A 12,404-nucleotide genomic window follows, 5' to 3' on the forward strand; every position below is an offset into this window, starting at 1 on the left:
GTTGTTTATAAGCCACCCAGTCTTTGGATTCCTGTTACCACAGACCACTGGATGAAGACGACAGGTCTTCCCAACTGAGGCTTTGGTTTTGATGAACTTCTACATGAAGTGTGCGAGAGAGGCCAACGGTTTAAAACAGAAACCCCAAACCCCACTTACTTTAAGATCTGCTCCGGAACTGGTTTATCCTTATAGCCGGGAGGGAGGCTCATTACAGGCTTCACGGTGAAACACTGCATGTCTGAGGAGCTCATTAAGGAAGGAAAAGGGCGGGGCCAGGCAGAAAGGACCGCCTGTTTCTCTCGCTTTACCGATGGAAACAGCACCTGCGCTGATCATTCCTTTGAACCAAATGCCAGGACTGCATCGAAAATCGGATTCCCTTAGGTATTTCCAAAATGCCTCAGTAAGTCATAATCTCAGGACATCTTTTGGTCAGACACATGGGAAGGAGAAAATAAGGATTTATCCCAGAAAACCTTTCTTTCCCAAGCATCCACGATGTATTAACAGGCCATGATGGCTCTTGTTCGAAAGGCGTTGTCTATTCATCTACCATTATTACCGTCTTTCTGTAGCTGCTAATCAATCTATATCAATAATCATTAACATATACTGAACTTTCATTATGTACCAGGAACTGTTCTCAGTATTTTACATACAATCTTTACAAGAACTCCAAGAGGAAGATCATTCCCACTTCATAGATGAGAAAACTGAGGCACAGAGGGATTAAGTACTTTGCCTAAAGTGACACAGTGACAGAACTGGGACTCGAACCGAGGCAGTTTGCTCCACAGCCCTCTTATTTCCACCCTGCCACACTAGCCCTGTCTCTCTGACCTCTTTTAGAACACTGTTCGGTTTTATAGTATCTTTATGTTTAAGAAAGGATGTAATTGATTTTTCAATAAGACATTATATGTTATCAAAAAAAAAAAAAAAGCTATGCATCTTTATCCAGAATTCAGAACAGGAAGTCTATATTCTCCTCCCCTGTGGCTATAACTCACATCCCTTCATATTCAAGACTTGATTATCATCTCTCTCTCCTTTAGTAACTTTGTAGCCACGAGCTAAGGACATTAGGTTCCCAAAGCTTTTACACAGAATGTGAAACTGAGTCAGGATGGTTAAGCGAGTGGTCCATGGACAGGACACGTCTGCCGGCAGGGATGGGACTGAACCCTCAGCCTCTGGGGCCAGGCTGGGGCTGCAGGGGCGTGGGACAAGGATACGCTGCTTGGGGGAGGACTTGACGTCCTCTCCCGGGGGCGTGGTGCTGGTCATCTTCTCGGCGTTGGGGAACTGGGTCAGCAGCCGCAGGCTGAAGTCTTCCCGCCTCTCGTACTCCTTCCCTCGGTAGATGAAGATTTTGTTCTGCGGGTCAGAGACAGCAAGGGGAAGAATTCAATATGAAGATGAAGGGGCCCAGGGAGATCCTGGTCTTGAGGACAGCACTGTCCTCCCCAGGCGAGATGCAATCCACCACTGCGTTCTCACTGAACACCTGCCACGGGCCCCACAGCATCCATCCAGACCACATCACCAAAGAGCTCGCGGTTTATTTGGGGAGTTAAGTCCCAGGCATAAAAATGCTTTGTGCAAATAAGTTCATTTGTGTCATTTTTTTTAGATTCCACATATAATGACCCTTGTCTCTCTCTGACTTAGTTCACTTAGTATGATCACCTCTAGGTCCTACTGTACAGCACAGGGAACTATAGTCAATAGCTTCTAATAACCTATAAAGAAAAAGCATATAAATATATATGTATAAATGAGTCTCTACACTGTACAACAGAAACTAACACAACATTGCAAATCAACTATGCTTCAATTGAAAAAAAAAAAAGTTAAGCCAATAGGCACATGAAAAAACGCTCAATATCACTAGTTACCAGAGAAATGCAAATTAAAACTACAACGAGGTATCACTTCACACCAGCCAGAATGACCATCATCCAAAAATCCATGAACGATAAATGCTGGAGAGGGTGTGGGGAAAAGTGAACCCTCCTACACTGCTGTTGGGAATGTAGTTTGGTGCAGCCATTATGGAAAACAGTATGGAAATTACTCAAAAAACTAAAAGTAGACCTACTATATGATCCAGCAATCCCACTTCTGTGCCTGTATCCAGAGGGAACTCTAATTCGAAGATACATGCACCCCAATGTTCACAGCAGCACTACTTACAATAGCCAAGGCAGGAAAACAACCTAAATATCCATTGACAGATGACTGGATAAAGAAGCTGTGGTATATTTATACAATGGAATACTACTCAGCCATAAAAAAGAAGAAAATAATGCCATTTGCAGCAACATGGAGGGACCTGGAGATCGTCATTCTAAGTGAAGTCAGTCAGAAAGAGGAAGAAAAATACCACATGATATCACTCATATGAGGAATCTTTAAAAAAAAAAAAAAAGGACACTATGAACTCATCTACAAAACAGAAACAGACTTACAGACTTAGTAAACAATCTTACTGTTACCAGGGAAAGGGGGTGGGAAGGGATAAATTTGGGAGTTTGAGGTTTACAAATGTTAGCCATTTATATAAAAAATAGATTAAAACAAAATTAGGAAAAAATCCTGTGGGGAAAAAATCTTTGTGCAGTGCTTCTCACAGGGCAGCCCCAGGATGACAGCTGGTATGCAGGCCACACTGATCCACAAGGAGGCACGGAGTTTGTGCCCTAGTGGGCAACTGTGACGTCACCAGGTATGCTGCTTAGTTTAGCTGATGTTTCATGGCCAGAAATTCTCAACGAAGGAAGGAAGGGCATTATAAGGTACAGGCTCCCTTCTCATCATGGTCCACGAACAGTCAGGGAACCAGCACTTTGAGTGGCACTGCTGGAGAGAACTCAAAAGTACGAGAGCATCCAAACAGCCGATGCTGGACAACACCTCCATCTCCTGAAAAATAACTGCTCTAAATACCTTTCTCTCCGTTCCCAACTGCAGTTTTCTTCTCTTGAATAAAACGAATACAAATTGCGTTTTTTTAAAAAGAAATTTTCTAGGCCCCAAGCGTAGGTGGGATTGGCCTCACAGCGGTTGTAAGTTCAAATGTCGTCATGTTTCGAAGGTTCCTGCTCCTCTGACCATCCCTCATGTAAGTACTCAGCATTTAAGGCCCATACGTGATCCATTTTGAACTAAAATCTGGGCCCACGTTGTCCCATAAAATGTTTTTAAAAATCACCTGTCCATTCATATAACAAGTACGTATCGAGCAGACAGAAAATTTGAGAACTTTCTCCGAGCAAGCAGAGAAATGCTAGATGCCATGAGTATGATGGTGACCTTGCTTTCACAAAACTTACCTTCCAGTGGAGAGAAACAGGAATCAAACAAGGAAACAAGTAAGTAAAGATGATAATTTAGACAATGTAAGTACCGCAAAGGTAACACCCCTTCTAGGCTCAGCACAGAGGGTACTGAAACTTGCCAGAGCCTTTGGAAGAGATGACAAAATGCTTCCAGGCTGGGGAAGAGTTATGTGACCGGTACGTGCATTACGAAATTCCATCATTCAGGCCAAACTGTGGCGGGCAAGGGACCCGAGTACAAGAAAACACTGATTGTACGATGTGGACAGTAACTGAAAGGAACCCGACGAGCTGAAGGTCGGCACAAAGCAGCTCATTGCGAAGGAGAGGGTTTCAAGGAGGACCTGGATGGACGGCGAGGGTCAGGAGAGGACAGGACCACCTGGCACGGAAGCGAAAGGAAAGGCAACACCCAAGGCAGGAAGCTCAGAGTGCGCGCAGAAGAAACAGGCTTGGACAAGCCAGGTCACGGGAGGTCTTGAAAGGCAGGTCGGTGGTCCCAAGGCCCCGGAATTCACCGGAGGCTCTGGAAGGAGGGAGCAACGTGATGAAGACAGAAGCGCAAACAACCTGATCTGCCCAACAGTAGGGATGCAAGGCAGGACCCAGGGGGAGAAGGAGGAGCTACGGGGCCTGGCGTTTGGTGAAGGGAAAGGAGATGGAGGCGTCCGTGAGGATTTCCCCTTGTCATCACCCTTGAGGGACGTCTGAATTATAGCCAGTCTTTGGCGATTATGAATAACAGTGCTGTAAACAATCACATACAATTTTAATGCGAACATAGGTTTTTGTTTCGCTTGGGTAAATACTCCTTGCTTAACCAACTCATCCAGCAGAGAAGACTTTTACATCGGTTTGTGTGATTATTTAACTAACATCTCACCCATTAGATTGTGAAATCCAGGAGAGCAAGGACCATACCTTATGATAAGCATAATGATATCTCTAATGCCTAGTGTGTGCCTGGCACACAGTAGGCCCTCAGGAAACAGTTACCGAATGAATGCATGAATAAACTTCCTTACTAGGTGCTATAAAGAATGTAAAGTCCTTTCCATTTTTTCTTGTCTCTTTTTAATTAGGGGAAGGAAGATGCATAATACATGTTTAAACATAGCTCAGCACTGAAAGAGGTTTCTTTTCTGTGGGAGAAGGTAAGGGTTTTTCGTTTGTTTTTGTAAAATCAGTATCACATTATAGAAAACTTTGAGAAGGAAAATAAACATGGTCCTTCGCAGCCTTACAACAAAACCATTTTTATTTTTGTGAAACTTTTGCCGTCTTGTCCTGGAGATTATTTGCTTTCAAACTAGCTCTGGCTGGAAATAAAATAAACAATCAGCTACATCCATCCACACATTTCCCCAAGCCTGACCTGCCGCAGCAGACCCTCAGAGGGGATGGTTCTGTTTTTCCCTTTTTCATTCCACCTGGGAAAAGTCATTTTACAAAAGAGCTGCCAGAATACCAGAGGTGGCAGGGGTGTGGGGTGAAGGGACCGGCCGCTCAGGAAGTGGAGTCCCTCCCCGACCTCCCACAATGAGAACACGGTGCTCCAGCTGCTAGCACTCCAGACGCATCTGGGAAAGAGATGAACGCCTCCCTCCTTGAGACTGCGCGCGGCTTAACGGACCACCCTCAGGCTCCTTACCCGCAGGAAGGAAGGAAAGCCCTGTCCGTAGTATCCAACAGCAAAGTATTCAGGCTGGGGCCGCATCGCCTTAATGATGTTCTCATAAAACGAGGCCCTTTTTTTCTGGAAAACAAAACAAGCCATTCCTTAGGGAGGTTACAAGGGCACCGTTAGGGTGGTAAAAAAAAAAAAAGATCAGGTTATTTGCTTTGTTATTTCCCATGTAACACACAGAAATGAAAGGTCTTGGAAAATATCTTGTGGGCCAAAGAGTTATCCTTTCCTTGGCTCGGAGGTTTTGGACCTGCGTCCACAAGTAGGCCTGGGAGGGTCTGGGAATCCCTGCAGTTGTTCAAAAACACACGTGTGCAGTCATCTCTGGAGGGAGGCAGGGCTTAGCTTTGGCCAGTTTCCTGAAGGGGGTTCAGGACCCCTTAAAGGTTAAGAAGCACTTTCTGAGATTCCCGGAGGATGGCTGCACATACGAGAAAAGAAGTTAAAGAACTTTCTGGTTCATGCAGGTGGTTTGGATTAAAGTCCTCGGCTCAGCTCCCAGTGCCCAGAAGGTGGTGGTGATGCTCTGTTTTTCAGTATCTGGTACCACTCCTGTCTTTAATTCTTCCCCTGGGGAGAGGCTTCCCAGCTGAGACGTAGAGGGTCAGCCTTAAAGAAAGTCTAAATAGCCAGCCAGGACGGCGGCTTGGAGAGCCGTCTCCTCCCACAACGGTTATAGCTCGACTGTCCATGAAGGTTTCCATCACAGTGTTTTCTTAGAAGGGTAACATGTGACTAACATCTCAGCTCAGTGTAGTTCACGAAATTCACAGGTGATGTTTTGCATGCTGGCAGGAGCTGCTACAACACACTAGCAAATTCTTTTCAAAGTCATCTTGACAACTACCTCGTTCGATTATTACACGACAATGGGTGACCTGACCTTTTGTGATTCCCCCAGTAAGAATGACCACGTGTAAATACTGTGCTGGCCTCCCGTTGAGCATGTAAAAGCGGATTTTCATTTTGCTTGACTGTTTTTGTTTTTGTTTTTGGTGGGGAGGTAATTAGGTGTATTTATTTATTCTTAGAGGAGGTACTGGGGATTGAACCCAGGACCTCACGCTTGCTAAGCATGCACTCTACCATTTGAACTATACCCCCCACCTGGTTTGCTGTTTTGAAATAGGTGACCTGTTTCAAATAGGTGACCAGGCGTAACACACAAGTTCAGGAGACTGGAAGGGTAGAGCACTACAGTGACATGCAGAGCAGGAGGAAGGCAAACTTTGAGAATCAAAATGCGGCAGAAGCATTTTACAGCTTACTATAAATGTGCACCAGGGCATCTTTGAAACGGCAAAATAAGGCTCAAAGATGAGCAGTTCATACATTCAGGGCCCTGAGGAGGTGGACCACAGAACAAGTCATCTGGGGACTCATGATCACAGCTTTCAGATCTTATCTTTCTTCATTTTGATTTCAAGCAAGGCGGACTTCTCCACTGAAAAGAACAGCCTCGATGACCTTCTCAAACTGACGAAAACATTTTCACAATCACCATACTCAGCCTCCCTGCCGGAGGCGCGACATCTCCAACCAGGACTCACCAGGAGATTGCCAAGGCCCTCGTAGTCAAACACTTTGCTCTCGTAAGTCTCAGCCAACTCTTTGCTCAGCTGGATTGCCTTCTCCCACATCTTCAAAACAAAAAGAAAAGCAGGCTTACAAGGAGAAAGAACGCAGCAGTCAGAGACCCAGCCACAGAAGCCACTCAGGAGTCCCTGGCAGTGACAAGGGAGGTGAGGGGGTTGAGTTTCTGTGCAAATTCCCGCTATGCCTCACCTCTTGGATCAACGAAACCTGCCCTCTGACATCATGAAGCTACTGTTCCCTGGTGGCTTTGCCGGGGGGGCATTTTCTGTTAACTCTGTTTGTATCTTGTGTCCCTGAACAAAGGCATACTGAGCTTAAAGGGCAAAGCACTAAATACCATTGAAGGCGGAGGGGAACCAGTTCCAAAGCCTAGGTCTTGAGAACAAGAAATTCTTGTTGGAGGGGAGAAGTTGGTGTGGGCTCTCGTTCTGCTTCTGGCATGTGCGTGTGTTGAGTTAGGTTGCTGGGGAGGAGGTAGAGTGAGAGAGAGAGGTCTAATCGTACTGCTGTGTGGAATTTGGGAAACTCTCTCCAATTTAGGGCACTGATTTCCTATTTCTAACTAAACTATCTACTTAGTTAAAGATTAAGAGCTTCGGGAAATGCCCAAGAGCATTTATGACCATGTAAATTACAGCCTATGGCACATATCTGGTGTCTGAGGCTGGCGTCCCAGACTGACGGTCGCCTGTTCATTTGGGTATCTCATAAACATCTCTTAGCTGGATGCTACTCACAACGCAGCATCTGGAAATGCCCTACTTTAGTCTTATTAATCAGGTGCTACGTTCCATTGTTTCTGGCTGCTGAAGGAAATGTGCCTGCCATACACATACAACTGTATGTGCCACATACAGTTGGAAAACATTCTAAACTTACATCTTTTAATATTATCGTTTGCCAAACTTGCCCCTTCTGAAATCTCCAGGCCTGGATCGCTGAAAAGGCTCTGAAATGTGCCACATGGAAACCACTCCAGCTCAGCTGGTAAAGGAACAGTACCATGGGGCCCAGTTCTCTCCTCATTCACCAAATGCTAAGTGATGTGGGAGACAGCCCAGCATAGCGGTTCTTAAAGTGTAGTCCCTGGTCCCTGACAGCCCCCAAGACGCTTTCAGGTGGTCCATGAGGTCAAAACTATCTCCTCAGTAATACTACTAAGGTTTGCCTTTTTCCAACGCTCACTCTCTCATGAGGCTACAGGTGGGAGTCTCCCAGAGGCTATGGGATGTGTGATGTCACGGCGGATCAGATGTAGCAGCAGACATTTGAATCTTGTTGTTTCTAACGAGCCAGATGAAACGGAGGCTTGCAGAAATGGCAAACGACGTGTATCACTAACGTTTTGGAGGATATAGTCATTGTTCATAAATAGGTCTGATTTCTATTAAGAGGTAGTAAGTTTCTTACTGCTGTTAAAAGAACGAGCAACTATTTAAAAATTTTGTTTTAATTTCTAAGTGTATAGCCCTCAATACACATAATGCATGTGAACAAAACCTCTTGGTGGTCCTCAAGGATTTTTAAGAGGGTAAAGGGATGCAGAGATCAAGAAGTCTGAGCAAATATACTTGTTCTTGGGGCCTCAAGTTCTTCATCCGTAAAATAGATGTTGTACCTACCTTATAGGGTTATGGGGAAAATTAACTTAGAAACAGTCTGGAAATCACTCCAAATAGTAACTTGCACTAAATAGATGGTAGTTATTTTATTGTAATGATTGTGTGGCTTATTTATTCAATCAACAGTTTTCACTAATAAAACAGGAATGGTGACTAGGAGAGGCAGCCCTCAGAGCCTCCAGGCCTCTGAAAACAGTCAAATATGGAATCTGCTTTGTTTCCATAGCACACACATTTTTACTTTCTCCCCCTACCCTTTCTATGTTTTGTTTGTTTGTTTGTTTATTTTTCACAATTTTCAATTTAAAAGCCTTCCAGCTGGACACACTTTTCTCCAGCTGATCACAGATTCCACAACTTTGTGGCCTAGTTTACTTGGTTATTTTACTTTCTCTGCCTTGTGGGCATTTAAGTTGTTTGTTATGTACAGACTATGGGGTGAGGCAGGAAGGGACCTGGGGACGGGATGTGCCCCTGGTGTCAGCCAACAACCTCTGGAGAATGCACTGAAAATGATGGTACTAGCTCCTGGCCCTCAGTGACATTTAAAATGTAAAATTATGATTATGGGGAGTGGGGCCCTGGGCTGCCCACTGTATTCTCCCACTGGGTTAAGTTAACTTAAGATCAAGATACTGGGGTTGGTGGGGAGGGAGGTATAGCTCACGTGGTAGAGCACATGCTCAGCATGCACAGGGTCCTGGGTTCAATTCCCAGTACTTCCTCCAAAAACAAGTAAGTAAGTAAAACCTAAGTACCTTCCCAGAAAAAAATTTTAAAAAAAAGATCACGATACTGATCTCTATTTACTGCCTTTCTTACCTTAATTTATCTATTCATTTTCTCTCCCATTAAAAATACCAGAATTCAAAGATACATAAGAGAATAATAAAGATTAAGTCATGAGTCATTGTTACATAACAAAGAATAATCTGTCTGGTCTTTATCCTGGATTCCTGGGAGGAAGCTTCTAAACTCTTGGAATTTCCCCAGTGACAGAAGTGTCTTTGTTCCTCATGGTGAACCCTCAGACCACCTGGGAGTTCATGCTAATGACGCGAATCATGGTGGACACATAGCTAGTCTCAGAATGGGGGCTGGCCTGGCCAGCACCACCGCCCCCCTTGTGATTGGAGGGCTGAGGTCTTGAGTGACACCATATCAGCCAGACCTCCAGGGAGGAGATGGGGATGTGGGATGTAGGGGGAGGCAGGAGGGGTGGGAGGTGAGGGGGGAGGTGGCTGGAGATGGAGTTTATTCATGTGGCTGATGTTTCAGTCAATCCAGCCAATATCATGACACCCCAATAAAAGCCCTACACTCAGAGCTCAAATGAGCTTCCTGGTTGGTGAACACATCAATTCGCCAGGAACATGATGGGCCTGAATCACGGGGAGGGGACACAGATGCCATGTATTCGGGACCTTCCTAGACCTCACCCTGTGCATTTCTTCATTTGGTTGGGCCTGATTTCTGTCCTTTAAGTTAAAACTGCAATCATTAAGAACAGCATTTGACCAACTTTTGTTGGTTATTCTAGCATATTATCAAATTGGGGGGCGGGGGGTTTATAGGCACTCTCTCCCCAAATTTATAGTCAATTGGTCAGAAGTGTGGGTGGCCTGGGGACCCCCTGAACTTGCAGCTGGCGTCTGAAGTTTGGGCTGTCTTGTTGGGGACGAGGCCCTTAACCTGTGGGCTCGGCACTAACTCTGGCTGGTGAACGTCAGACCTACAGTAGTGCAGTCTTCGCCTCGTACAACAACAAACCACCGAACACTCACTTTGCCTTTGTCAAAATATGATATGATTTCTTGGTACAGCTTCTCTTTCAGCTCTTGCTGGGTGTACACGTAGTAACTGTCCCTCTGAAGCAAATGGGGTACACAGGGCTTGTCAGACCACTGAAAAACACACAAAGCAACGAAAGAGATTAACGGAAACGCATCACTTCATTTAATTAATTGAAGGCGATGAATGTAACAAATATTCAGCTGAAAAAATTCACAAAAACATTGGTATGTATCTTTGACTCACCCCTACTGTGTTTTCGATGATTTAGTAAACACAGAAATTGCATACACTCATACACCATACACACGCCAGCTTCAAAGTAAGCGTCATGCGAAATGGACACACCCTCAAATCATTTCCACCAAGGTCAGGAACAAGGTGAGGCTGCCAGTCAGCATGACTGTGACTGTGCTGGAGGTTAGCATGCATACAACCAGGTGAAGGAAAGAAATCAGAAGTACAAAAATGAAAAAAAGGGGGTAAAACTGTCACATGATAGCAATGACTGTTTTCTTCAAAATCAATCCCTTTGCAGAGGGTGCCGACTGAAAAACCGCCACAAATAAGGAGAGAATGAAGCAGTGGGATTAAAAAAAAATTAACTCATTTAGAAATCATTTAGAGACAGACTTCATATAAATTATAAGTGTGCTGAAGACACCAGAAGAAAAGACCCCAACAAGAATAAATCCACAATGACCAGGTTCCCAGGCACAATGATGTGAATACACCTAGTGTCACTGAACTATGCCACGGAACCACTTAAAAATGCCTCAGATGGTCAACTGTCTGCTATGTGTATTTTACCATAATTAAATTAAAAAGAAAAAGATATCTAGGAATCAACATAACCAGGAACACCCAAGACTTCAACACAGAAAACGTTAACATGCCATCGAAGGGCACCCAAGCAGACTGTGACAAATAAAAAGTCACACCACGCTTTTGGATAAGAAAGCACTCTTTCATAAACATGGAAATTCTCCCTAAATTAAATTATTTGATATTAGTTAGAGCTAGAAATAATTATTTGGGATTCATGATGTATCGATGTATTTGTATCCATGACACGGTAGAATTTACTTAGTGAGAGAGCATAGATGGGCAAGTACTTCTATGGTTCTATTTTTATGTACAACTCTGCAGTTTTACACATTTTTTAAACATATATTTAATTAGCGTGTGCTTTGTTTTTTAATTAGCGTGTCAATACTAGCAACCTGAAAGCTGTGCTCTGCTTCTTAAATAAAAGACATTTTCCCAGCCTTGGTCTGAAAATTAGCTGTGCTGCTAGAGAAGGTATAAAAATATTCTTGGATGAAAGGGTCCCCCCTTCAACAGGGATGGCTTCCAACAAAATCATAATGTGGCCCCAAAGGGCCGGGCAGCTGACATCCTGCATCCCTGAGCCCCTTACCTGCAGGAGCTCGGCGTGGAGGAGGAGCGTGTAGGCAGCTTCGGTGTAGTTCTCACAGTCCCGGTGCAAGTCCCGCAGCTTGTACAGGTATCTGGTGAGGAGCGGAGAAAGGAGGCGCTTTGCCGCAGGGGGAACCGACAGAGTGTTCAGCCCGCGTCCCAGCCGGACGGCAGCTAACCATCCTCTCTCCTCTGCTCCACGTGAGCGCTTCCTTACTCTTAGGCAGAAAAGAGTTCGTTCCTATTCCTTAAAGTCTCTGTGCTGCTTCCGGGCTTTGTGTCTTTCTTAATCTACTGGTTCCACTTTGCACTCTTCTTTTAAGGCAATGATACTTTTTATTTGCTCAAAAAAATTTTTTTTAATGTCAGAGTCATGAGAAGTTCAATGAGAGCTATGGAATCTCTCCCCAAGAAGATGCATATCGGTTACGTTCAAGTTTGTTCCATGTTCAGGGCTTCCTGGACCCCAGGCTAACAGACCTTGACAGAAGGTGAATTTCCACGTCTCCCCTTTCCCGATCGCCTGGCCAGAGTCCTCTACCCTTTCCCCTAAATCCCAGCACAGTCCTCCCTCTGCACTTCTCTGTATCGTACTTAATTGTATAAAGAGTTCACCCTTTTAGGAGGCAGGGAGCATTTCAGATACTTGTTGGTGTCTCTCAAAGCAGGAAGCATGGTATTGGGGCTTATTATTTGTTTAATGGAGAAATAAATAATAGAGCCAGATGCAAAAGCAGAAATTCCCTCCATCTTACCTTATGTAGATGTCCTCTCTCTTCTTTTCTTTGTAAAAATTCTACAAAACAAACAAACAAGTCACAAAATACCAGTGTCAATCTGTTATTGATGAGCTTGGCACAAAAATAGCCAACCTGTGACTTGCATTTTTCAACACTGTCCCTTTTCCAAAGATGCTCTTCTTTCCCTTTTAACAAATACTCCCCC

The 12,404-nt window shown here is 44.5% G+C and overlaps 1 protein-coding gene across 1 annotated transcript in view; it reads right to left on the reverse strand.

Annotated features, from left to right (window-relative positions):
• Positions 1-12,404, reverse strand: part of DOCK5 (dedicator of cytokinesis 5) — a 176,601-nt gene that overhangs the window by 22,323 nt on the left and 141,874 nt on the right. Inside the window, exons 36-42 of the mRNA XM_074355684.1 lie at positions 12,215-12,255; positions 11,461-11,551; positions 10,034-10,153; positions 6,582-6,671; positions 4,996-5,100; positions 1,239-1,380; positions 160-241 (exon numbers count right to left, since the gene is read on the reverse strand). Coding sequence (XP_074211785.1) covers positions 160-241; positions 1,239-1,380; positions 4,996-5,100; positions 6,582-6,671; positions 10,034-10,153; positions 11,461-11,551; positions 12,215-12,255 — 671 coding nt within the window. The remainder of the gene's footprint in view (positions 1-159; positions 242-1,238; positions 1,381-4,995; positions 5,101-6,581; positions 6,672-10,033; positions 10,154-11,460; positions 11,552-12,214; positions 12,256-12,404) is intronic.

Source organism: Camelus bactrianus, chromosome 31 (genome assembly GCF_048773025.1).
Source record: "Camelus bactrianus isolate YW-2024 breed Bactrian camel chromosome 31, ASM4877302v1, whole genome shotgun sequence".
In the NCBI taxonomy this organism is placed as follows: domain Eukaryota; kingdom Metazoa; phylum Chordata; class Mammalia; order Artiodactyla; family Camelidae; genus Camelus; species Camelus bactrianus.